Source organism: Larimichthys crocea, chromosome II (assembly GCF_000972845.2).
Source record: "Larimichthys crocea isolate SSNF chromosome II, L_crocea_2.0, whole genome shotgun sequence".
NCBI classification, from domain to species: domain Eukaryota; kingdom Metazoa; phylum Chordata; class Actinopteri; family Sciaenidae; genus Larimichthys; species Larimichthys crocea.
In genome coordinates, this window is record NC_040012.1 from 11,144,650 (window position 1) to 11,171,383 (window position 26,734).

The following is a 26,734-nucleotide window of genomic DNA, read 5'->3' on the forward strand; positions in this document are numbered from 1 at the left end:
CATTAATATAATGCTCAAAGTGCGTCCTAATTTATGATCACAAGAACATTTACATCAGTTTTTGCTCTTTTAGAGTAAATCAAAAGAACACACAGGCAGCCTAAAAAGTTTATATTTGACATATTAAAGAATAAATAAATGCAATAGATGATCAAATAATTAGGGATTGCTTTGGAAACTTCTAATAGCAATTTATTTAGTTTATTGTTGATTCATCAGTCCGCAGATTAAATAAAAAAAAAACTTCTCAACTTCTAATTTTACATTCATGGCAAACAGGCACAAATAAAAGACTGCAGACCTTAATAATGGTCTCAAGCAATTCACACATATTTATTTCTGCATTTTAGAAGCTTCAAGCCAGGGAGTGAAATCCGGACAGGTTGTTATAGCTACGCAATCCACAGGGGTTCCGATGTCTATTTAAAACCCCTCAGACCCTCCCTCTCTCCTTTAAACAACATTATATATCACACACACTGCATGCTAATGCGACCAATTCTCAATGAGCACTAAAACACATCTTAAAATTAGCTCATTCTGCTGTCTGAGTTCAAACTGCCTGACAAGGCAACAGAGGGAACATATCATCAGAATTCCCCCTTTGGCAATACCTGCTGATTGGGTCCTAAAAAAAAAAAGCAAGCAGCTTTTAACTTTTAATATTTGGCTCCCGACTCCTGCCACGAGTAGTCGCGAAAGATAGATTCTCCCTCAATTGTTTTCTTTTTTTCTTTTCTCTTATTTTTTGTGGGATAGAAATAAAAAGAAAAATCATCAGCGCAGAATCGGGTTTTGTTCCTTCTTGCTCTTGAGTTAAAATCTCAGTGCGCGTAATGAGCGCGCATGCTGGCTTTCTACTGGAGAAGTTTTGTGAAACTTTAAGGATGATATACCTTGGATGTTTCCTGTTGCTCTGTGGGCTTACGCATGTCATGGCAAGTTATCCCATCTGGTGGTAAGTTTTCTTTTCATTATATCTCAAACGAAATGGCGACTTATTTGTGTGTCTGATGATCCGCTTCTGCCTCAGTTTGACTTGCTTTACTGTTCTTCTTATTTGGTTTCTGACAGCAGCAGCGGAACTTTTTTAGGTGCACTGATGGTTGAGTTGTTCCAGCTTGATTTCCGAGACGTTTGATATGAGTGTTAAAACTATCTGTGGTGCGAATAAACGCTTAATAATGAGAGAGGGAGAGGAAACACACGTGCGTAAATGACGCTTTTAATTGTAAAACAAAAAAGCAAAGAACAGACCTGTAGAAACCGAAACTAACCAACGAGAAAAAAAAATCACAATTTTAATGCAAATTTTTAATATTCTGACATTTACAACCATGAACGATGCAATTTGCCTCAGTGCAATTTTCATATTCAGAGTGTGCAGCAGGTGCAAAGTTTGTCTGCTCCCAAGTGTGTGTCTATATGTGTGTGTTCGCGCGCATCCACTCGTGTGTGTGTGTGTGTGTGTGTGTGTGTGTGTGTGTGTGTGTGTGTGTGTACCGGGGGGTCAAAGTGGCATAGAACAAATCTTACCCATGGTTGAGCCTTAATGCTTTGGGCAAACTGATAATGTAATATATACTGTATGTTATGCATAGCCTATTCTTGATGTCTTTTATATTACTTACGGTAATGTTATGAAAATAATAGGTATAAATCTTTTTGTTTTTCTTATCAAACCTCTTTCACTTTTAACTCAACATAACTGAAGCTCTAACAAACAGCAGCACACTGTGTTGGATTTCATAGGATATCAGTCTGATTCTTTTCCATCAGTTTATTCTAGGAAACTGGGGAGCCACATTTATTGTCACAATTTTATTTTTTGCATAAATGGACTCTGGAGATGTTCAGTGTTAATGCTTGATCTGTCAGCTACACACACACACACACAATCACAAATTATTAGCACTAAACGAACAAATGATGTCTGTCTTTATAATAAATCCTTCAATATTTGGGGTTGCTTAGATATTAGGTGTACCCTAATCTACTTCCCTTAATGGGTCCCCTGGTGGTAATACTGATGAGAAACTAATTACACGCACAGCTGGAAGGAAATCCTGATATAACAGTGGGCCCTCTCGACCCAGAGATGGAAAAAAAAAGCTGACCCAAATCAGGAGTTTCTAAAAGTTTGTGCATGCAGTTAAAATGATTCTTTACCAACTGAGTTGACGTTCAGTATAAATATATATATATTTTTTTTAACATTTGAAAAAGTTTGGAACTTTTTTTTTGTTAGATGTCAGTGTGTACAGTACCTGGTTGCTGTTGATTGACACACTCATACACACTGGCAAGGAATGCCCTTGAATTTCAATCTCCATAAGAGCTTCTTTTTTTTTTCATTTCTTTTTTGTGGAGCCAAGTATGAATGACACAATGGAAGGCAGGTTTCCATTCTGTCATAACAAAAATGCAACTAACTTCTTGTGTTGATGCTTTTGATGTTGGAGGGTGGGGAAGGTCTTTGATTGAAGAGTGCAAACTACAGAAGCCACGCAAGTAAACATAACGGAAGAGAAGTTTGCTGTATCACTCATACCTGATGTATTTTTTGTTTGTTTCATGGCAACTCATCCCAAGTCAAATAATGCAGCTCCTTTTGGACTGCGCTCAATAAGCCCGCATTGTCTCTCCGTTCTCAAACAGTATGTCGGCTATCTAAGAGCTATCGCTTCTGTGAAAAGCAACCTGTGATGTTTTTGCTGACAGACTCTGCTGAACTTGCGCTTGAAGTGGCCATCGGAGCTGCATCACGCTCAGTCTCTGCGCCACAGTAGTAGTCTCTGGGGATATGGATATGCACTAAGACAGGTTCATGTCTGTCTCTTCTCGACCTGCCATGACATAGCCTGGCTGCACCCGCCACCCCACCACCCCCTTCCCTAGTCCACCCCACCTTAGAAGATAAATACCTGGAGGTGAAAGCTTGCCGCACATTCCTTTTCCCAAACATATTCTCTTGATGTCAAAGTCGGCTCCAAGGCCCCAGGGCCCACGAGTAAAGTGGTAATTCTAAGGTACCCTGCTTGGGCTTGCTGAAATATGCATTAAACCTGCGCTGGATACACTTAGATGAGAGGGGGAAAGTCTGTACTGAGACAAAAATTGAATGTGATATATGTTTTGCTTAAGTATTTATTTATAGCCGTTTTTACTAAAGTGTTCATTTGACATCATAAACCTCAACACACAGTGTGTTTCTTTATCAATTATACTGAATATAAGATTCTTTGGAGGGCAGCTGGTGTGACAAGGATAAATCGATCTCTTAGTAGGAATTAGTAAAAATGAAAGCAAGAGCATGGAACAGATTTGTTGGATTTGGGATCCAACACTACAGTTTTCCTAACACAGGAAGAGGTGGCATGGATTACTCAGCTCCACTGAGACAGACACAGAGACGAGCGTGAGTGGAGCATCCTAAGCACACTGACTCATGATTGTTTTGCGTGACAAAGTTCAGGAAGATGACCTGGCAGAAATGTATGCAAAAAAAAGACCTTCACAGGTGTAGTCCTGATGAGTAATAAGGATAATTACAGACTCTGGCCAAAAGGAAACTCAAATGAGTTTTGTCCGTCCAAATCAGCAGATATTCTTGCCTTGATAAAAGGTCATTTGACCCTAATTCTGCTGTTTCCTGGTGCTGAGATGCATTTGCTGCTCATTCACAAATGCAAAAATCTTTTCAGTGATGGAGTTGATTTCAGAGAAGCCACATTCTTTTTCTGTAGAGGTAGTAGAGTAGTTTCAAGACCAGACTGACAGGGGACTTGTAAAACATGCAAGCCTGCAGAACCTGAATTGTCATACGTGGTTTTCTCAGCGTTTCACCTCTGCTTGTCATTCATGTTAGAGGCAAACCAAAAGTCTGCACCAGTCTGGGATGTGGATTCAAGTTTCTGCTGGGAATGATGTGCTTCAGGGTATATGGACTGACAGGGGACAAAGAGAGGTCAGCTTGTAATAGGATCACCCTTGTTTATTGATGGATGTTGCAGACAAACTGCGGCCAAATGCGATTTCCTCTGAAGTCATTTTCAACTTGCCATTGCTCGCTTACTGGATGTCTCATTCATGATTAACTAGAGCGGTCTAGTCTGTAGAAATTAGGCGAGGAATTCTATTAGAAACCAGCGTGACACGTAACGTTGACATTTGCTTTGGGGGAAATAACAGTGGTTCATCCACCGGGTCAACTGATGGCTTACACACACCTTGACACCTGACAGATAACATTAAAGTATCATATTGAAAATGAAATCAGCCTTTACATTTTGAAATATAATTGAGGTATTCACAGTCAACATGTTTTGCTGCCATCAGGACTTGTCAGCCAGGGGTCATTCAGCTGAGGAGATCATTTCTTGGGCTGTGAGGTTTGAAAGAAAGCAGCCTGAGGCCAGTGTCAGGAGTTTTGATAATCTTGTTGTGATCAGTGATTAGTCCTTGAACAACAGTGAACAGGTCAACAGATACTGAGCTTACTGAGTGGCAGAAGACTGCACACCTGCTCTGGCTCTGCCTTTGTGCAAAAGATACAGTAACTGTTATCAAGCCCATATCACTCAGGGGAGGATCAGTAGATTACTGCTGCCAGTGTTCAAGTCTTTAATAGACAGTTGAGGTGAAATGAAGTCTTGTCTCGATTGCCAACAACCTACTTTGTAGCTACTCTGCAGAGCATTTGCCAAAGATAATAGGGACTCTGCTATTAAATAATCAAGTACTCAAAATATTGCTGTTAGCTATGTTTCAGGTCAGCAGGTCATGCAATTATTAAGATGGTATTTGCTTATCTTATTTACCCATCACACGTTTACACAAGCTGCCTTTTATCAAAATCAAACGTTTATTGTCGCATTCACAATTTACAATACTATATAGAATAAGCCAGTATGATGAAGAAATACCTACAGAACGACTGACAAATGGCCATGTTAAAGCACAGTGCAACAAATGTTTCCTAAAATTGGCTAAATTGCACACTACACAGTGATACAATGGATAGCTCACTTCTATGATTACTAGTTACTAAAAGTCCTAATTGAGAAGACCCAGAAAATAAAGACAGAAAGACAGAGAGAAAGCAATAAAGGGAGCGAGACAGAGAGATGTAATCAGTGAACCAAGTTTGCACTTGTTGTATCCCAGAATACCTTCCTCAAAGGAAAAAGGGGGGGTTGGGTTCTGTGTTACACTTAATACACTCTCTGAAGTTTCAATGTAGGGTTTGCACTCTTATTACCCTAAGCTGAAGGCCTGTTAAGTATGCGGACAGTTAATAACAAGGTGTAGTTTTCAAGTTGTCAGCTTAAGGTCTATGAAGACCTCTAGATGCATTGTGGACTTTCATCTTAGACAGAAACATTGCCTGGTTCTGTTGTAGCAGGGCTGCAATTTCAATACACACAAAGGCCAGGTGTCTGCAGAGAGGGTAGTTGAAGGGATAAAGGATGGACGCCTAATGGTAGCATCTGATACAGCAAATAAACACAGACAATCAAACACACTCAGACGTAAAATTACACTGCACCTGGAGAGGGAAATTAGTCTACCGCTTGAGTGGTGTTAAATCAGTAAATAAAGACACAGACAAGCAGGCAAGATGCAATCATGAAAATGCTCTGACAATGTTGACTTCCTCTCTCCTTTTAGGTCACTAGCAGTGGGCCACCAGTACTCATCGTTGGGCACTCAACCTATCCTCTGTGGCAGCATCCCGGGTCTGGTGCCCAAGCAGCTGCGTTTCTGCCGGAACTACGTGGAAATTATGCCCAGTGTGGCTGAGGGGGTGAAGATTGGCATACAGGAGTGCCAGCACCAGTTCAGAGGCCGACGCTGGAACTGTACCACGGTCAACGACAATCTGGCTATTTTTGGGCCAGTGTTAGATAAAGGTAATGTTACAAAGCAAACAGTGAATTGTAATAAGATGTCACAATTGTGCACTTCCCTGTTCTTCATGCAAATAAGAGTGTACCTCAACACTCAACACAAAGTTTCCTGGTGTTTCCATTGCGCACCTTCTCTGGGGTTTACTTGACTCATTTGTGATTAGCAAATCATGTCAACCAAATTCACCTTTTCCAAAACGTTTTACCAGCTTTTAGAAGGTCAGACAAAACCAGTGTTTGGCCATAAACATCTACTTCCACATCTACATAAAAAAAACAAATGAATAGGCTTATTTTTTTCATGTACCAGCTTTTGTACAGACCGTCTAGTGTGTTTAATGGCTGCTAGTAAACTTATACTTTTACTGTGAGGAGGCTGTCTGACCTTAATGACCCCAAATTATGCTGCTATGTTTCTGGACATAATACCCCTCTCTGCTATAGCTAAAGTTCTTAGGAGGTCTTAGTTCTTCAAAGTACCTGCAAAAAGACTAGAACGTAAAAAAATGAAAGTGACTTATTGTACCTCTATGCTGATTAACTCTTCAGTTAACAATTCCATATTCTCTCCATCTTATATTTGCATTAGAAAAGCTGCACTCTGTGGTGCATCATCCATTATACTCATTCAAATCCTTGTTTAAATAGACATTGGACTCAACATGGTCTGTGCAGCCTGAATGCATGAAATAACGTAAACATATTAAGACGAGTGAGTTCTGTCTTGTTGAGTTTTCTTTAGGAGGGAATCCCCTGTGATTGTTCTGCTCTACAATCCTCTGAAGTGCCTTATACATAAGATAGTAATTGGAGTTATGGAGTTTTCCAAACTAGATTTTTCCCATTAGATTCTATAATGATGTATTGTGACTGTCAGACATATGTCAGTTCTGGTCTAATCATGGGCTCAGACTGCAGAAATCCCCACGGTACAATATGCAATTTAAAGGGGGAAAAAAACTCCCACAAATCCAAGAAAGAAAATTAGTTATAAATCCATATGTTAATGTATTCAGGAGCTGTTTAAGGAAGACATAATGTGAGTGCATGTAATGTGTAATGCACTTGAATGGCATGCATCTTAAAAGCAAGTTTGACGTTTTGGGAAATTCTTGCCCAGAGTTTGATGAGAAGATTGATACCACTCTTGCCATAAAAGTAATATTAATCTTCTCACCTGACTGTTGGCAAGAAAACAAATGATCATATTTCACAAAATGTTCAGAGTATTGCTTTGATGTCTTCAATGATTAGAGCAGATGCTTTTTATAATATAGTGTGCCAGGGCGCTCTTTTTGTAAGGTGTGTATTCATCATTTCTTGCTCACTCTAAAATGAGTTACAGGCTTCAAAATTGAGAATGAGTGGAAAACATAAAGGTTGAGGGTGTGGGATTTAAACCTGTCACCTAGTTTACGAGAGATTGATGCAAACGCAGGGGGTTGGAGGTTAGTCAGGGCAATTGCTTTTAATAAACTCCTGAGCCAGTTGATAGAAGGGGCTTGAGCTCAAGTAGGTGGCTAACGATAGGGGTTCTCAATCCGAGCCCCTTTGTGGTGCAAAATGCCACCACATCTCTCCCATTGCCTCCCCTCCCAGGCCTAAATTGCAGGGGTACTGAGTGGAAAGAGGAGGCAGCTACTGGGCTTTAGTGAATCATTTTGATTGGATTAAGGTCACTGAGGCCCTTAATAATGTGAGAGGTCAAAGTGGTTGGATTAAGTGCCTTTGTCAGAGGCCAAGGAGAGTGACTCAGGGGCTCACAGGCCTTTGATAGGGCTTAGTAGGAGAGGGCTTCCATTTCATTGGATTTGATTGATGCTGGTGTTTGTCTGTGCAACAGGGCCATTGTCCTCACTGGTGTCTGTTTGTCTGCGATTCAGACTGTTGTGTGTCGGTTTCCTCCTGCCTTTTTAGGGTCCGAAAGCTGAAAGGAAGAGTAGGCGCCTTTATAGGTTTCAGAGGCTTAGTTCCTATCAGTTAGCCCATCACTGTCCGTGTCCTCCTCACCTTCACTGAGGACATTAGAAGTTTGTTTTACAGAGGCGGATTAAGCAGAGTACTAGAGGAATGACATGGACCATTAAGGATGGAAAGAAGTTCTGTGAATTGAGTTGAGAATGCAGCTAAAGAATAAAAGTGTTTATAGTTTCTTAAATCACTTACAAGACCTCCTTTCAGATGCATATGCATTAACATACTCCAAACATCAGGCATCAATCTAAATGCCTACTGTCATGCATACTCATACCAACATCATGTACCAAAAAATAAATGAGTTAGAGTTACTCCTGCTCATAAAATGGACCCATGATTCTTCCATGTGCATGTTCTCTCTCCTTCACACATGGCCTGATCCTCTCTATGTTTCTCTCTCACTCCACACCCCAAATCACGAGCCCTACCTCTAGGCTATGTCTGCGTCAGCACTCATTAATTTACATTAACTAAAGTGTCAAAACATGCACTGCTGGAATCTGCCTGTGATGAAAGGTAATAGAAAGCTGTGCAGGTGTTCTTAGGCCACAGAGCCGATCCCAGAGTTGTTTCGGCATTCTTGATATTTACAGAACACCTACCTACTATATGAGTATAATCACACTCCAGTTTATGAGTCATATGATAGAATTATTGAGGGCAACTTTGCTACAATAAGTGGACAGTCACAATTTCACAGGTGTTACTAACCACACAGGTATAGACATGCAGGGTCATTTTTCAACTTGAAACCATTAAATTCGAATGAGGCTTATAGGAAATTCCTGTTACGTAATATGTAAAGCATGTGGAAGAGACAGCAAAGTTTCATACTATTGTATTTCTGACTTATCTAACCTATTCAGTCCCCGTAGGTTCCCCTTCCTTGCCCAAACACTCCATACCAGGAAATCCACCTAATAAATTAACCTAAATCATCAAGTCCCATCACATCTAACTAGGAAAAGGTCAGGGGATGTGGGTTACGACCTATGACCTGAGGATGAGAAAGTGTAACTATTTAGGATGAGCTAAGAGGTCTCTGCTTTTCATGAGACGTATGTCTCTCCATGCTGGGGGAGGGAAGCTAGCGCACCAGTATATCATTAACTCTGGGCAAGAAAGAAAGAAGGGGTGTGGTAAATGGAGTTGATGGGGGGACCTTAGCCCCACTCCCTGCTGGGCACTGCTCAGAGCACAATATCTTCGCAACCATGAGATTAAGCAGGAGAAAAAGTGCTTTTCCCCATTCACACGCCCTTTAGATTGTTTTATTAAACCATTTGAATAGGGATTTCCCCGTCTGCCGACAAGCGGGGTCCAGCCAATGCATAGTTCTCTGTTGCTATGACTTAACTTGGTCCCCACTAATCACTGGCCAGGGCAAATTTCATATAAAATATCTGGGGCCATTGTGGGACTAACACAGCGTGACAGTGGCAGCACAATAGGGGATTCAACCCCCCAGCAGGTTGTAGGGACCACTTGGCCTGCCAGGGTCTGGCAAAGTTTGGCGGAGGAGCATTGTCGGAGTAAAAGTGTCCTGAAATACCATAAATTGGTCATAAAACCAAGAAAAGCTGAGCAACTCATTGTAAGAGCTCGTGTTTACAGGTGGAGTAAATGCTATTGTAGGTATATATAGACCCAGAATGTCATGAAACATTAAGCTTGGTACCTAAGTAGTAGTTTGATAAAGTACTTTATCTTAAAATCTGGACACTATTTTTCCAACATAGAATAACTTTTGTTGGCTTTTTAATACAAGGTGTAATTACCTCAACCATATGTATCAAGAATATGCCATGAAATTGGTACCAATGTGGTGTTGAGTTGTATAGAGAGACTAAAACTCTTCTCATAAACCATCAGTGTTCTGTATTTCTTATTAGTTAGAATAAAAACAACCAATTATATCAACTAGTAAGTCACATAAGGATAAAGGCATTTGCACAGTTAGTAAGTATTTAAGTGTTTTATGGACAGTAGCTTGGCATAGTTTACCTGTTATGTGTTATCTGTCTCGTTAATGGTCCTGTAATGTACTGAACTTTGTTCCAGGCAGTTCATAGTCCCTGTATTTTCTTAAAAATCAAGGTATGCTATTAATGAGTGTTGGGCTATTACAAGATGTCTGTGACCTTAGAGACCTACTTAGCTTTTTTCTACTTTAGCCTGTCTACTCACACACAGAGACACCAGGACATATTTAATTTGCCCCAATCCTTCTCCTTTGCTCACTTTATCCCAAGATAATCCTCTTTTCCTCTCCCATTTAGACTCCTCCTCCCCCTTATGCTGTGCAGCATCAGCGCCAGTCATCCATAAGGTTACGTTTGTAAAGGAGTTCCCCAGGGTTTAGTTATAGGTCCACATTTCTTTACACTTTTTATAAATCAAGAGCGACAGTCTGTGACGCACTAAATTGAATTCTATTTTTATGCCGATGATACAATCTTTTATATGAGAGGATAATTGAATTAAACTGGCAAATTTAGGTTGAAATGCTTAAAATTGGTTGTATATCCAGCTAGAAGCTTTTATCCGGTTCCTCCCCTAAAATTACAAACATGAATTAATGACTGTCGGCAACTTGTTTGTAAAGAAAATTGTATAATGTTGATCTTTGGTGGGTGCAGTAGGTGGGATCTGAGGCAGGAGAGCAGAGGTTCAGATGTATTGTGAACACAGGTAACTTTGTGATCACACAACAGTAGTATGCAGTGGGTGGTTGAGGATGCCAAAAGACCTTTTCTCTTGCATCATTGTTCCTAATGCCCTTTAGTCCTCAAACTGGTTGGAACCTGCTGTAAGGGAGGAGCTCCTACTCCCTTTAGTTTTATACTCCTCCCTTCTTTCGTTTCTTTCTTTCCCTCCGTCGTTCTTGTTCTTCAAACAGAAGCATGCACTGCTTCTTTATCTATCTCATATGCACACATGCACACACAATCCCAAATTTCACAATTGATCTTTAACCCTCTATGTCTATTTCTTTGCTCTCTGCCGGTTCATGTTTACACCTGGTCTTTCACCTTTCTTTGTCTTCTTCTCTTTGTCTTTTTTCTTGTGATTATGCAAGACCATACAAGTACATATATTCAAGGCAACCTCCCTGTCATAATGAATTCTGTTACAGCAGGAATTGCAAACAATACCTCCCTGCCTATAACATTTAACGTTTTGCATATCTGGACACTACAGTCCCATCTCCATGTTGTGTCTATGATTTGTCCCCACAGTGTGAGGCAGTTTCCTAACCTTTCAAAAGCTTAATTGAGTCTCTTAATTATAGGCCTGTCAGGCTCGTCTCTTCCTCTCATCTCCCTGGAAGATCCTGATCCCTCTGAGTCATCAGTTAGCTATGCCAGATAGAGGCATAGAGGCCTTGCTGGCCTTATATAGAGACAGGACGATTGATGTCTGGGCTAAATGAACCCACACACTGATACGATATGTAAATACATGTAGTCAACAACACAAATGGACTTTATAGTATGTATAGTTTGTTTGATGTTGTCATGTTGGCTTGGATTGAGAAATATTTGCTTATGCAAGCATACAAGACAAACAGAAACTGATATCCAAAACAGGGGGTGATACGTTCTCTCGCAATTATAGCTACAACGTTTCTATAAATTTGATCCTGAAAATAATCATTAGTGTCACACACTCATTACTCAGGTGACAACCCATGATTATTTAATTCTGCTGAGGTGTTTCTCTGCAGGATGTTGCTTCCAATACTCTATGTCTTACAGATGTCTGAACTTCTCTTTTTCAGCAACTCGAGAGTCAGCATTTGTTCATGCTATCGCCTCGGCGGGAGTGGCATTTGCAGTGACCCGTGCCTGTGCTGAGGGTTCAGCCACCATATGCGGATGCGACACACGCCACAAGGGCCCCCCTGGTGAGGGATGGAAATGGGGTGGTTGCAGCGAGGACGTGGAGTTTGGGAGCATGGTGTCCCGAGAGTTTGCTGATGCAAGAGAGAATCGGCCTGATGCACGCTCAGCCATGAACCGCCATAACAATGAGGCAGGAAGAATGGTGGGTTTTCTGAAATCTCTTTTTGCTGATTGTGTTGTAGCAGTTTTTACAGTTTCAGTTTGTTGATTAACACATTTATATATTTTATCCTCAGTCACTCAATGACAACATGTTCCTGAAGTGTAAGTGCCATGGGCTCTCGGGCAGCTGCGAGGTCAAGACATGCTGGTGGTCTCAGCCTGACTTTAGAGTCATTGGTGACTACATGAAGGATAAGTATGACAGCGCATCAGAAATGGTGGTGGAGAAGCATAAGGAGTCCCGTGGATGGGTGGAGACCCTGAGACCCAAGTACAACTACTTCAAACCCCCGACAGAGCGTGACCTGGTTTATTATGAAAGCTCACCCAATTTCTGCGACCCCAACCCTGAGACCGGCTCCTTTGGCACCCGTGATCGTGTCTGCAACCTGACGTCCCATGGCATAGACGGGTGCGACCTCCTCTGCTGCGGCCGAGGTCACAATACCAGGACTGAGAAGAGAAAGGAGAAATGCCACTGCATTTTCCACTGGTGCTGCTATGTCAGCTGTCAGGAGTGTGTGAGAGTCTACGATGTACACACCTGCAAATAAAGACGTCTGGTTATCGCCTTTTCTCACCAAAATTTTAAAATCTTCAGTAGGCAGAAGAACAAATGCAGCTTATCTACAAGACATGAGAGACTGTGAAGCTGTCTGATCTGTTTATGGATACCAGTGGCAGACAAAACAGCCTTGTGTTGTTGTGCTGTGATGCTAAAAAGAGCCAGTCTCTGCCTCAATCAGCTGAAACAGTTAAGTAGATGTTGACATCACAAAAGCATCATCCATATGAACTGTGATGATGGCGATGATGACAACAATGTTGATATCTCTAGCGATGATGAAAGAGTTTTCATGTACTGACGTAGGAAAAGGAGAACTGTCGGCTAATTGACAAACACCATATTGGTGATTTTTTTTTTTTTTTGCTTTTATGTGTTCCATGTAGTTACTTTTGTTGAGAATAGTACAGCACTGCCAATGCTTTCAAGTCTGCGGGGCAAACAATGAAAATGTCACATTTTCACCAATGTTTAACCATCATTTGTTTTTGCCACAAGAAGCAATTGACACGATCAGACACTCAACAGCATGCATTCTCCTCAACATTAAGTATGTATGTGTATATCTGAAAACTAACATTATTGTCGTGTGAATGTGTTTTTTTTGTTGTTGTTTTTTTATAGTGTTAATATGTTACTGATGTTTGGGTAAGAATGCACTTGCACCTGAGTGAATGTAGTTATTATGCTGCAATGTGTTTACATATTCTCAAATTCTTAAGCTAACGAGTTAATATGTGCTTTAAATGACTAAGAGAGTAGACACGAGCCACATCAACTGAACATCGGCAAAACAAGAATATATACGGCCTGCACGTTTCCTGAAACACCTGAAAACACTGGACGCTTTTTCTTAGGAGTAACAATGCTTTGAACAACATCCAGTTATGACCAAAGACAAGAAAAGAAAACCTACTGTAAGTCTGTGGTGGTCAGAGAGAGCTGTAAACGAATCTGAAACGTCAGCACTTGTGTCCCGTTGAGAAATATGAAGCATGTTCTCCTTGTTTTTATCAGTATTAGCAGTGTCTCATGTGACCGGTTGTGGGGAAAACTGTTATTTATGAAAGGGGTATTCCCACTATATTTTTGTTTCATTTACACATATGATATTCTTTTATTTTGATATTTGATGAAATAGAGGTAAATTCTGTACTCCCCGGTAAAATAAAACACAAATCGCAAACTAAGCTGTATCATATAAGCTCTGTGTAATGCAGTAAAATTTGCAGTTTTAGTAAAATGATGACCAAAACCTGTGCATGTGATGACTCTCAGCTGTGGCTTCTTGTTCCCCAAACTAAACAACAAGCAGCATCACTGAAACTATCAATACTTCCCTTTTTTAATGCTGCTAAGTAAAGATAATATTTGTATGTATGTGTATGTGTGTGTGCATGTTTGTGTGTGTTTAGGTCCTTACATACAGTATGTCTTTGTCAATTTGTGTTATTTGTATATTCTTGCATGTATTGATTCTTTCTGTGAAAGAAATCTATTATATATAGTTTGGAAAAAATGTGAAGTTTTGACTAATTCTTCCATACAGTAATTCCCATTTTAACCAAATAGACCAAAATAGAGTTTATGTTATTTTAGTTGGTTTTGTAGTCATGCTAAACATCAGGGCAAAAATGATTCACATTGCTCTCCCTTAATTTGAGAAGAAATACAACACAGTATTTATTTATTTGGAAAGTGAAAAACTACTGAAAGCTGAGACAAGACGTCTAAACAAGAAACATAATGTTTATGAAAAAATGTGCGCACCATTTCACCGATAGCCTCGACTATGGAGAGATGAGTCACTGGTGAATTATTGTTTACAGCCATTGTAATGCTATGTCTCAGGCATGTATAGTTCTCAGATTTCAATCAAAATTGCCCACCTATGATTACTTTTCATCCTGACTGAAAATATTAATGAGCAGCCATAACCAGTTTCACATTTTAAGTCATCTTTAATAAACTACACAGCAATCATTATCAGTACAAGATCTGTCATCTCGCATTCATTACTGTACATTTTACATGTGATTTTTGCTTGTGTGGACAATTTGCTAATTTTTTTTGTTAAATCCAAAGTTTTGTACAAACTAGTTTTTTGTGTTTTTATGGATTTCTAAAAGTTGATGTTTTTTTATAATTATTTATTTCATGCTATGTACATATTAGTAAGTAAAAGTATATATTTGCAGAAATACATTTTTTAAACAGTGTTGTGACTTGTAACACTGTAGCCTTTTTACCTCATCTCTGTTTTTTCACTGACTGCACACAGGTACCGTTTGTCTTACTGCCTGTAGTAGATTTCTAAAGTTAACTCTGTAACACCAAAATAAAGCATCATAAACAACCAAACTGTCTATTTTCTGTGACTGAACTTTACATGTGATTAATTATTTTGTTGATTTCTTATTCATCATACAGCCAAAAATGGACTTGTGCCAACTGACCTCTGACCTCTGGGGGCTGAGCTGAGGGAAGGCTTGTGGACACAAGTACCAATTATCATACATATAACGTGTCTATATATGTAGCACTTGAATCTAAAGATGACAGCACAATGTGAAATAAATAAGTAACATTATTTTTAATCATGACTTGAAGGTGAAATAGTTGTGGTGATAGTAAGGTAAACTTACACACTGTAATTTTAGAAAACTCTTGCAAATAGACAAATTAGAAAAACATCTTCACCAGTTTGATGCACCAAAACTACCTGACGTCTCCTTAAACTAAAAGTTTTTGAGTTGAGCCTGTGCTGATACAAAAGACGTGCACAAAACACAACCAAATACAGGAAGGCTGCATTTTGAATCTAAAAAGTGATGCACATGGCTGGGACACACTTGTTATTGCCATGATTTGTGACTCATCAAGTTATTGTAAGTCAGTGTTTAGTGGTGTTGGGAAATGGGTTAATGAGTTTTCAGTGAGACAAGCATGACTCACCTGTTTATCACTTTTTATTGTTCCCTGGAAATAGATTTCGTTTCTGTGTAAAGGGTTTTGGTCTAAACGCTGCTCATGTGTTGTCAGATTGCTTAAGATGTTTTCTTAATCTGCTTGTGTTTTGTGTATTTGCATGTGTTTTCTAAAGTTGCAATGCTTTGAGCTCTCAGAGCCACTGTAGTAGGGAGATCCAAAGCATGATTGATCCAGGAGCAACCTAATTGATATACTCTTTGTGACAGTTCTGCAAGTAACAATAGTAGTAGTACTACTTGTCAACAAGAAAATATCAAAATAGAATATCTGTATTACAGACCACACTACTGTCACAAAACTCTCAATGACTCTCATGCAGGTACGCTTAGATACCACCATGTAAGGGCCAATGAATGAGCTGCAAGACTGCCTGATCTGCAGATGAAGGCACTGTTGCACCCAACCACAAATAATAGAGATGCTTTCCACTGATTTCTTTGGCGCAAAACGAAAAATCTAATCACAGTCACACACTTAGAATATGGACGAGCTGTCAGTCATGAAGACTAATAGATTTAGGCCATAATACCCAAACGTGGATTTGTCCTAGGACGAAAGAAGAAGAAAATAAAGCTGGATTAATAATTTGATTCCTTTGACAGAGTGCAGAAACCAGCTGTGCTTTTTGGAAAAACAATAATAACAGAAAAAAGAATCTCAGTGATGAGAGTTTAGAAATAGATGGAGCTTTGTTGAAGAGAAAGACCTGATCTCAAGATAGATTAGGGGTTGGATGTGAATAGAGCCCACCAGTGCTCCGGCTCAGCCGCTGGACCCCTGATAGTCTTTGAGCCCTGCAACAATGTCACCACCAGAGGCCAGGTCTCACTGCTATCTAACCCCATTATCTCACAGAAAGATTGATACACACCCCCTCCAGAGTGGAAGCACCACAAAAAGTGATACCCTTCCGTTCTCATTCATGTGGATTCATTAGTCTTGCCCACCCCCACATCAAACTATATTTTAAGCCGTCTTTCCTATGACTAAACCTCATTACTTAGACGTGCTTATTTTCCCAGACATACATAAAAATGCTATGGCATTTAAACCCTGCCTCGTGATGGGAAATGAATAAAGACTTGTTGAAGTGTATGAACTCCTGGGAGCCAGCCAGGTTCAGGTTTGGTTTAGTGACTGGGAGGCTGTCAGCAGCTCATTCCACACCTCGACCTTTGACACTTTTCACACCATCTGAATGGGAGAAAACAAGTACAAAACATGAAACAGATCACAGGATGGACAGAAACTCCGGCCCTGCAGCAACGCTGTCTTTTGGCTGAAGGAAATGGGCCCTTCCCTTCAACCAGACCCACCTAGCAGCTTTGTCACCCAAGTGAGATGAACATTGTTAGCAGATAGTTGCCAGAGGAGGCTACGGCGGCTCCAGTGAGGGAGATGGCATCCTGACTGTGAGAACTTCGACGCGACCAGACTGCAAGAGGCACCACCCAATAACCATATAAATGGGAGACAATGGGCCTAATTGCAATCAGTGTCCTCTTTTTATTTTATGTCCTGAGTTTCACCCTGACATTCACAAGAAGCCACTGCATGCATCTGAATAAAGCCATGCTGTTGTGGGCCAGACCGGAGCGACATATATACAGTGGAGTGGTGCAAAGGCCCACACTCAAATGACACGATGCAAATACTCCCACAGAAGTCACACTTTGGTTACAGCCAGCTTCTGTTTTGCTCTTCCTGAGGCCTTTTGATGTTTGGCTGAACACAAAAATCTAATGAAACAAGCTGGGATGATTAATGATACCTAATATGTTAAATTTTATGTTTTATCTGCATGGAAAAACTTGTAAAAGCAGAGTTTTAATGTCAAAAGATGATGGACTCAGCTGCTCTAATGATCAACACTTCAAAATGTGCCTTTAAAGAATGTGATTCTCAAAGCTCTTCTTGTTTATAGGTCATGCAAAGCAAAGGTGATGGACCAAAAATAAGGAGGGGAATGCAGTGTGTGGGCATTTTATTATGTAACTAACTTTGAAGCCAGTCTTTTGATGTCTTTGTGCTCTTCTGTCTGAAATTACATCACTCCCCTTGATTCAGTACATGTCTTTAACACACTGAATCCATTGGGAAGTCCAGGTCAAGATTAGTAAAATTGTTGTATGAATATTCCATGAAACATTGTCACTGCCACAGTTTGAACAAACTAACTATTATCCAAGTATTTTGCTTTATTAGTCCTGTTTTTATATGGCCTGTAAGTGATAATATTTCTCACTTCTATTTTCTAAATAAATAGATCCTGACAGCACTCACACCTTCACCCAACACTTCAGACACTAAATTCTAACTTAAGATTCACCATTGTGTTGTTTGTCACACAATACTAATCACGTTTTTGCCACTTTTGGATAAATATTAGACACAGACAAAATAATCTTCCACAGATAACTCAGTGCACTGACACAAAATAAACCTTTCTCTAATGGCTGTGTTGAAACATCTTAACATCTGCAGCAATCATGGCATTATGTTTTCTCTTTTACAGCCAGGGAGGGGAACGTGTGAAGTATGTCACCTGCCTTGAATGAGGATGATGGGTTATCTGCAAGATTTCTAAAGAGCACAACCATCATCAGAAGAGATGCGACACCTGTAAAGCAGCCTTATCCTCTTTTGAAGTGCCTGTTTGTATTGTTGAAGGCAACAAAGGAATTTTGCCACCTCTGTACTTACAAGAGAACATTAGTCAAACTGGGGAGATAACAAGGAGGGAAGGGGGGGTTGATATGGGAGACATACTAATGCACAGTCTACGTGTGTGTGTGTGTGTGTGTGTGTGTTTGCACATGTGTGTGTGTGCATTTGATTACCACACTGACTCTTCAGTTTAAGGAAGAGTTTCAGGGAAGCCCTCTGTGTTCAGGTATGCTTCTGTAAGATGTGGTCTGGTAGTGGTGGTGGTGGTGGTGGGGTGCTGAGCCTGGAGGTTGACAAGGGGTCATCATTCAGATCAATGTGGGCTGGGGTTGTAGAAGGGAGGAGGAGGCAGACATGATCACTCATTAGTCACCTTTTCACCTTTTTGTAGCTCAAAGCGGTTCAGCAGGTAGGATGAGCATGCACGTACTTCAAGAAGCAGTTTCAGTCAGATTCATTAATACTCCTATATTATAATATTAAAATTATTCTGACATCTCTCTGGTCTCTAATCTAAGTGATAAGGATTCAATATTTATTCTGCTCCTATGATATATGCTCCATGAAAACACTATTATATAATAGTTATATAGTATGCCTGAAAGCGCACAATATATGTTATCCACCACACTTCTTCCGCTTAATATTATTCTTACGACATTTTTTTGGCTCGCTTCTCCTCCCAGAGTTTTTGTAGCACAAACACAAAACAGGTATCAAAACGTGCGGCTCGGCCGAAAATCGCCAAAAACCACGGCAAAAAAATGAATGGGTGTGTATTGCGAGAATTTTCGAGAGCTAGAGTGAGTGATGTCATCGCTAGAGTGGAGAGGGAGAGGAAAATTTGTCTAAAAATAAATTCGTAAACTGCGATTGTGGCCACAAATGTCAAGCTACAGAAATCATTTATAGCTAGAAACGTAGGAAAATTTGTTGTCTCACTCACATTCGCCTGCTAAAGCTGTCAGATATATAGTTTTGGCGGGAGACGCAAAGATGCGGCAGCAACACCCATCGACAGCCTCATAGACTGCCATGTTAAAAAGGCGGAAAATTTTCTGGAGGAAAGCAGAAGTAACGTTTCTCTGAATTGCTGTAGATGGCACATTTCTTCATTTATCGACACAAAACGACTATGTAGACATTCAGGAAGGACTCAGGATGCTTAAAGTTAAGCCGGTTCAATGATTGGAAATACGGTTTGGCCAGAGATCCTTCCTGTTCGAGGGATGGTCTCAGCATTTTCTCTCTCTTTCTGTCAGCATTCCCAACCGACATTCTAACAGGTGCAGTAACTGCTCTGCTGATTAGAGTTGGTCCTGGTTGCTCGGCAACCTTAAGCCTGCCTGAAGGAGGATAGGGGGGAGGGGCCGGCAGGCAGAAGCCGAGCGGCGGCCATATTAGCAGTGATTGGCACTTAATTTGAACTTGTCTGTCTAAAATGACAGACAGAGACAGCAGAGCAGCTAGCGAAGGAGGGAAGGAAGTAAGTAAGTAAGTAAGGAAGGAAGGAAGAAAGGAAGGAAGGAAGGAAGGGAAAAAAAAACGATGGAAGGAAGGAAGGAAAAAATGACATGTTAAAAATGACTATTTGAGGTGTGCTTTTTGAATGACCTGACCTGCAGCTCACCCTGGTTGCTTGGCAACCTCAAGCCTGCCTTTGACTAACTTTTTTGAAATATCTGTATGATATCAATGACTATCAAGACTACATTTTCAATGTCGGCCCTTTTATCCTTGTCTCTCACAGACACAAACACAGACACATAGATAGAGAGACAGACAGACAGACAGACAGACAGACAGACAGACAGACAGACACACACAGACAGGACAAGCACACATGCATGCACACACACACAAACAGGACAAGTCTTTCAAAATAAGAGTCCCTTCAAAATAATTGAAAAAGCAATGATGACACAGCTTGTTGTATTAATACTGAATTTACTGAGCAGTGTCAGTAATAATGTATGGGGGCAACGAGGCCAGAGTCAGGCACACTCAAAATTTCTTTAGAAATTTTCTAGTTACGTGTTATTATTACAAACTTATGGGTAAGTTGCTCATGGACAGGGTCTGCCTGTGACTTCTTAGAGCCCTATAGAGAGATTTTATTGCATGGGTTCAAACCATGTTTTAAGTGTATTCAAATCTACATGACAATTCCTTAAACTGAAGGTTTTTAGAGTTGAGCCTGTGCTACTACACAAGACTCACAGTGAAGTAATCTATTTTTAATTTCTTGTTTTCTCCTAAAAAATCACCACTAAACCAATCAATGAAAAAATAATCATAGCATGGATGATAAATACTGAAATGGTCCGAATGACAACTTGACAACTTGACAAGTACATTCATTCAAGTATCACTAAGTATAACTTCGAGGCACTTGAGTTTTTCCATTTTATGCAACTTTATACTTTACAGCACTACATCTCAGAGGCAAGTATTGTACATTTTCAGATTACAGTTTTTCAAATCCTTCCTCTCCAGTAAAGTCAAGTATATCAAGTTTTCCTTGAGTTGAGATAATTCCCAACTTCCTAAGTAGCTGTTTAAAACTATTTAAAACCTCCTTATGGATTAGCTTTAAAATGTTGATTGTGACATTGTCACAAAGCTCCAAGAAAACAGGTCTGTTTTTCTGAGCTCATGGAAAGCTTACTCTTTTAGAGTACGCGGCTCTCAGCGGTATCAGTAGTGCTACAAAGATTTGAAGATCAAATAGAATATCATGTATCGCTGTACATTAAACTAGAATATATAAAACATTTCAAATTAACTCAACCTTAAACAACTACAGAAGTAAAGTACAGTATGTACAAAGATCATTTTTCTGCATAATGAGTACTTTTTAGATACTTTAAGTACATTTTGCTGATAATACTTACATATTTTTACTTAATTAAAGTTCTGAATGCAGAACTTTTACTTGTAGCTGAGTATTTTTACAAAGAGATATTAGTACTTTTACTTAAGCAAAAGATCTGAATACTTATTGCACTACTGAGTATTTCTGTGTAGCAGCAAGGGAAAGAGGTATTAAGAAGAATAGTGATGACTGACGGTGTCAGGACACAGTCAGCCTCAGTTCACACTCAGCATTTATGAAGTGTCAGTGTCAGTGTAATCATTATTTTATACATGTGCAGTCATCTGACCACCATTTTGATTGTCTGGTCTCTTCACTGTGAAACATTTTCAAATCAATCAAAAAATGTTCAAGTTAAACACTGAAAACAACAATGCCATTATTTGTTAGTTTGTCAGTCACATGTACTTTAATCATCTAAGCATATTCAAGCATCATCAGAGATGGAAAAATAAAACTTGCGAAACAGCTTAACAACAGAACTTGTGTGTTAATTGAGTAACACAGAACTATTCCACACTAATATTCTATTCCAATTTCCCATTTGGTTTCTATGCATTTTTCCATACAGTAGTTCAAATTGGGTAGGATCTCTCCTAGTATTTGGTTTAATGCAAATTGGTAAATGCTAGAATAAAATATTACCTTAATGTATGTGTTCACAAACTTTTTTTTATTGTGTATCCAGGTTTTTTTTTTTTAAGTTCCATTCCCGATGATCGAAAACATCGGCTTATTGTGGACAGAAGATCAAAATGAAGGTAGAAAAAAAAAAAGAAAGAAAGATGCATGTCCAAATTCATCCGCATTATTGTGGACATGTCCAGAGTGAGTGAGATTGGGTATATCAATTACAAGGTGGCTAGCAGGGGAGAGGAGCGGGGTTATCATTAGCAGGGACTGGCGCTGGCCTCTGGTAGTTCCAGTAATTACCTCACAAAGGGTGGTGCTTGCCTTCCCACTGCTTTTCCCACACTGCACTGCAGGCTCAGAATTCCAATCGGCCCCAGACCTGCAATCTCCTCGGTTTTAGACAGCAAATTACTGACAAGTCCCATTCTTCACAGCACTGTAATTGCTTTTTAGTGCTGTTTTTATTGAGGCAACCCCAACCCCCTTGCCCTTCCCTCAATAAAGCTAAGTCAGGGAAGGGGCGAAGGGTTAATATAGATAACATTAGTACCTAATTGGAAGGTCTCGGACCCCAGGAAAGTTCTGCCATTTTTTAAAAACTCTTAGCAGTTCTGGAGCGGACATAACTTTGTGTTTCTGTATTAGATCTATTTTGGAGTGATCAAGAAAGTTTTCTTTGAAATGTATAGCTAATTAGTTTCGATATTCGTTATGATGATACGTGCAAACTCTGCAATACTGCTTCCGCGTATGTCTGCTCCACAGACGTGATATCATTAAGGCTCTTCACATCCCATACAAAGAGAGGCACTGAGCATCTTGGCTACTCTACGACTTAAATCACTTCGTGTTGTCTTTCCCACCCCTGCGCATTACTCTCTCAATCTATTACTTTGTGGAAATCATTAGTCTCCATGTCAATACAAGCTCAGAGCAGAGAAAACATCTCATTATGGGACTTAAAGAGATCCGTAGCATTCTTGGCTCTGTCAAGCTGTTCTTCCTTTCTTCAATATAGTTACTTTCTTTTCACTCGGAGGACAAATTCTCAACGTTCCAATGCCGGACAACCAAACAGTTACCATTTGAAATGGGGAAAAAGAGAAAGAATGGAAAATGGCTGAGGGATTAGAGGATCTAAACAGGATAAAGGGATAGGAGATTCTTGGTGTGATCTAGTTTAGTTTGAAAGATGGAGAGTCTTAACAAGGATTTGAGACTTTAGAATTCATTGTGCCATTATTTCCATCCAGTGCAGTTTCAGCTAAATTGTTTGCCATTTTGTGGCCCTTTACAAGCCCATAGTTCTTCACATCTTTACATTAAAGTGTAGGCAAAATATTTATAATTATTGTGACATGATGTGATAATTAATTGATCATTTTATTCAGATGTATAACCATTCCAGTTTGTTTCCCAGATATATGTTGCTAGATTTTATCTGGATGTGCACAAAATGTATTTGAGCTGTGGGAAACATCATTGCAACTTCACCTTCAAGGGATTTTTTTCTTGTTTAAACCGAACACAAAGATATCATAAGGAAAATATCAAATAAAGAATAAAATGTATAATGCAAACATGAGTTAAATATGGTTTAAATGCTGCTCTACACACACTCCTGTTTTCTGTCCATGCATGAGACACGATTACATCCGGGCTTTATCAGCGGAGCAGCCCTAGGGCTACAACCTGCAATTGACTCGGGTAGCAACCTAATTCGCCTGTGCCTTTATGTGTCCATCTCCCTGTCAGTTTGAGCAGGTTGACACCTCTGACCCTGTCAGGGTGTCAAATAGCTTGTCAGAGGTCTTCAATAAAGTACAATGACAAGCCCTCTAATGCATCACCACACGAGTTCTAGCCAGAAATGAGAGGCTGTAGTCTTTCCAGCCTTAAGGCAGACAGGTGCGCTGTCAAGCAACACACACACCAAACACACACACCAATCACACACACACACAAAGAAGTCCTCCCTATCAAAGCAATGACCAGTAGTACAACAGTATAGTATAATATCGATGACACTGTTTACATGTTAAATATCCACGTGAACATTTTTGAAGTAAACAAAACAGCACGATATTAAGGAGGAATGATCAGTTGTCAGAATTCTCATCATGTTTCTTGGCCTGTGATGAACACACTTGGACGCAATGTTTAACATGCTTCCAAATTCATTATTGAATCACTTAAGGATTATCTTTGAGGGGCTTACGTAACCAAGAGAGATCAGTTGTCAGTAGCAATAAAAAACACCCTACCTGGACCACCTTGGGAGCATGTAAGGCCTGTCACCATTAGGGCCTCTCTAAAGGGCCCACAGGGCCACTTACAATCAACTTATCAATGTCATGGATGCCTGAATGTTGGAAGAATGAGACAAAACTGTGTTACAAATCCTTGGCATCAACATGACAAGTGAAAAATCCCAAATGCCAAATCTGGACACCTACCTGGTTTTGATGCCACTGGTTTTGGTTGGTGCTGGTTGTCCTCAAGGCCCTGCTTCGACATGCTGTGCATTCCAACCAATTATCTACCCCAAGGTGCAACAGGTTCACACTTTAATCTTTGATGCCTTTTCCAATGGGATATAGCTGGATTTAAAACAGGGAACAGGGGTGGGACAACCCTTAAAAACCTGTATACATAGCAAACATGAATCAACTTCAAACCAACCCACTGAGGGAAACAAAAAAGTCTTTCAAAGAAATACCTTTATCCTCACTATTGTTTCATCTTGCAATGGCTCGTCATAGCCCATGTGGATGGTTGAAGCAAGTTTCAAAGACAGAGGAGCCGATGTAGCATCAAATATTACACCTTCTATGAACCCAAAGGACATTTGGCTGGAGGAGGTGGTGAAATGCCCTAAATGTAGGTCATGTAAAGGGTGCTGAGAATTTGAAAAAATAGAGCATGGTAACCTCACGTCCAACCGAGTCATCCTTTACCAGGAAATCCAGTTCCCTGGCATGGACGTTGTGTTCTATGTGTACCCTTACACCTTGCCAGTATATCCACATCCTGCAAGTGAGCCATTCCCATTCTTAATGGATCCCCCCTTCCCACACCAGAGGCCCCCATGTCCTTTCTGAAGAAGTGCGTCCCTGAAGAGCTTGTCTCAACCATCTGTCACGGATGTCCCAGGACATCTCCCATCAACCCCAATGGCTCCCACATACACTAGAGCAGACGTCATTACAAGAGTTACTAGTATTTGAATTGCATCATATGTACAGTGGCACAATCTTCAATGTTTTTTGGCACCAACGATGATGAAATTTGTATTGCACAAGTCTGGTTAATGCAAAAGAGGCATGGCTTATGAACTACATCATCTTTCATTTTCTTGCTGTCCAAAGTTATGGTTTGCTATGCATTTCATACACTTAATTGCCATCCAATTTGATCACCTCATTGCCTTTGTTTCCATAAACCGTGCTGTCAAAATACATGAGAACCATCTTCATGCAGTAATGACTCAATATGGAATCAAACATTTCCGCATGTACCCGGGGCGGAGTGCAAAATGTTATGTAAATCCCCTTAACGACCTTTTCAGGCTGTCGACAATCACCATACAAAGGTGATTGGCAGCCGACACTGGTGCACATTTATCCTTTTGCCCCAGCCTGTCTCTCTCTGTAGCGCCCCCTACTGTGAGAGGCGTGGGGTAGGGTGCCCAATGGCACTTGTTGCCAATGGATAAAGCCAGCATGGATCCTCTCATGGCAACGATGCTGGTCGTTGTAATAATGTTCGGTTTGTTTCCTGCTTCACACCTCCTTTGGGATTTTGCCCGACCTATAATCCAGTACATGAGACGCAGAGGGAGGCATCCCATGCCTGTCCACCCGAGTTCCAGCACTGCTTAGCCCAAACCAGCCCCTTTGTACGATTCACACAGCAGTCTATTGGTTGCCTGTGGGCCATTTCATAATGTGAGTCTATTATCATGATTATTATGATTATTGAAACAACACACTATATACAGAAACTCCAATTTCCTCTAAAGTTCTTTAACATAATGTGAGGGCTCACAAAACTGAAGATAACACTTATTTCGTATACATACACACTTATGCGTACATTCGCATTCTCTCTCTCTCACACACACACACACGCACGCACACACACACACACACACACACCAGATCAGCATTCCCAAGCCCCTTACTGAGCGTTTTTATCCTTGCTAGGCCTCGTCTCAGAGGGGAGTAAGGCCCCTACTGAGAACCTTACCCACTTCCTACTGCGAAGCCTGTTTGGCTCCTTGGCAGGCCTCCTCCATTCACAAACTACAAGCCTCATCAGCCTTAAATTTACTTTGATTTGGGCATGACTGACTCAGCGACTTGGATAACATCTCTCAGGTGATAATGTAGTACGTATACATTGGCCATTGATTTTCCAAAAGCATATTTTACCTGCAGAAAAGGGGGTTACTTCTTTGAAAATCCCAAGAGTCCTACTGTAGCGGTCCCCTCTGGGGTCACAGCCCCTAGGTGGGGATAGGTGTTCTGGGGACACATTTAACACAAATAAAGAAGGGATTTAAAGAAAAAAAAGTGTGTCTGCGTGTGCGAATGTTTGTGCTTGTGTGGGAGAAAGTTGTTAAGCGTGTATACAAGCGGTGCCATCGCAATTTGTTTGTGTTTGTGTGTTTGTTCGTGTGTTTGGGGGGTGGGTGGGTGGGGGGGTGTAATATATACACCCCCTACTGTCCTATTTCTAGTCCTCTGTCCACACATCACAGCTGTCAGTATCTAGTGAGATATGAAGCCGAAAAGGGGAAAGGAAGAACGAGGAGAGCCCTTCAAATGGATATTACTGTTGCGTTTGCCTGTTGAGCATGGAAAGGTGGATTTAGCCTTACCCCTAGGATCGTAACTGTATCTTCGGCTCACTACAGGGTACGTTATGAATGTATATTATGATAATGTCAACCCAATAAAATCTGTTTTTTATTTATTTATTTTTTGCAAAGAAATTTTTTTTAAAATCTAAAAGGGAGTCAACTACTATAAGAGATATTCTTTATTGT

At 40.3% G+C, this 26,734-nt stretch overlaps 1 protein-coding gene across 1 annotated transcript; it reads left to right on the top strand.

Annotated features, from left to right (window-relative positions):
• Positions 1 to 349: 349 nt before the first annotated feature.
• Positions 350 to 14,871, top strand: wnt3a (wingless-type MMTV integration site family, member 3A). Its single transcript, XM_019273227.2, has 4 exons — positions 350 to 958; positions 5,671 to 5,912; positions 11,668 to 11,933; positions 12,028 to 14,871. Exons 1-4 carry the CDS (start codon positions 837 to 839, stop codon positions 12,505 to 12,507), a joined length of 1,110 nt encoding a protein of 369 aa, XP_019128772.1. The 5' UTR covers positions 350 to 836; the 3' UTR covers positions 12,508 to 14,871.
• Positions 14,872 to 26,734: the final 11,863 nt, after the last annotated feature.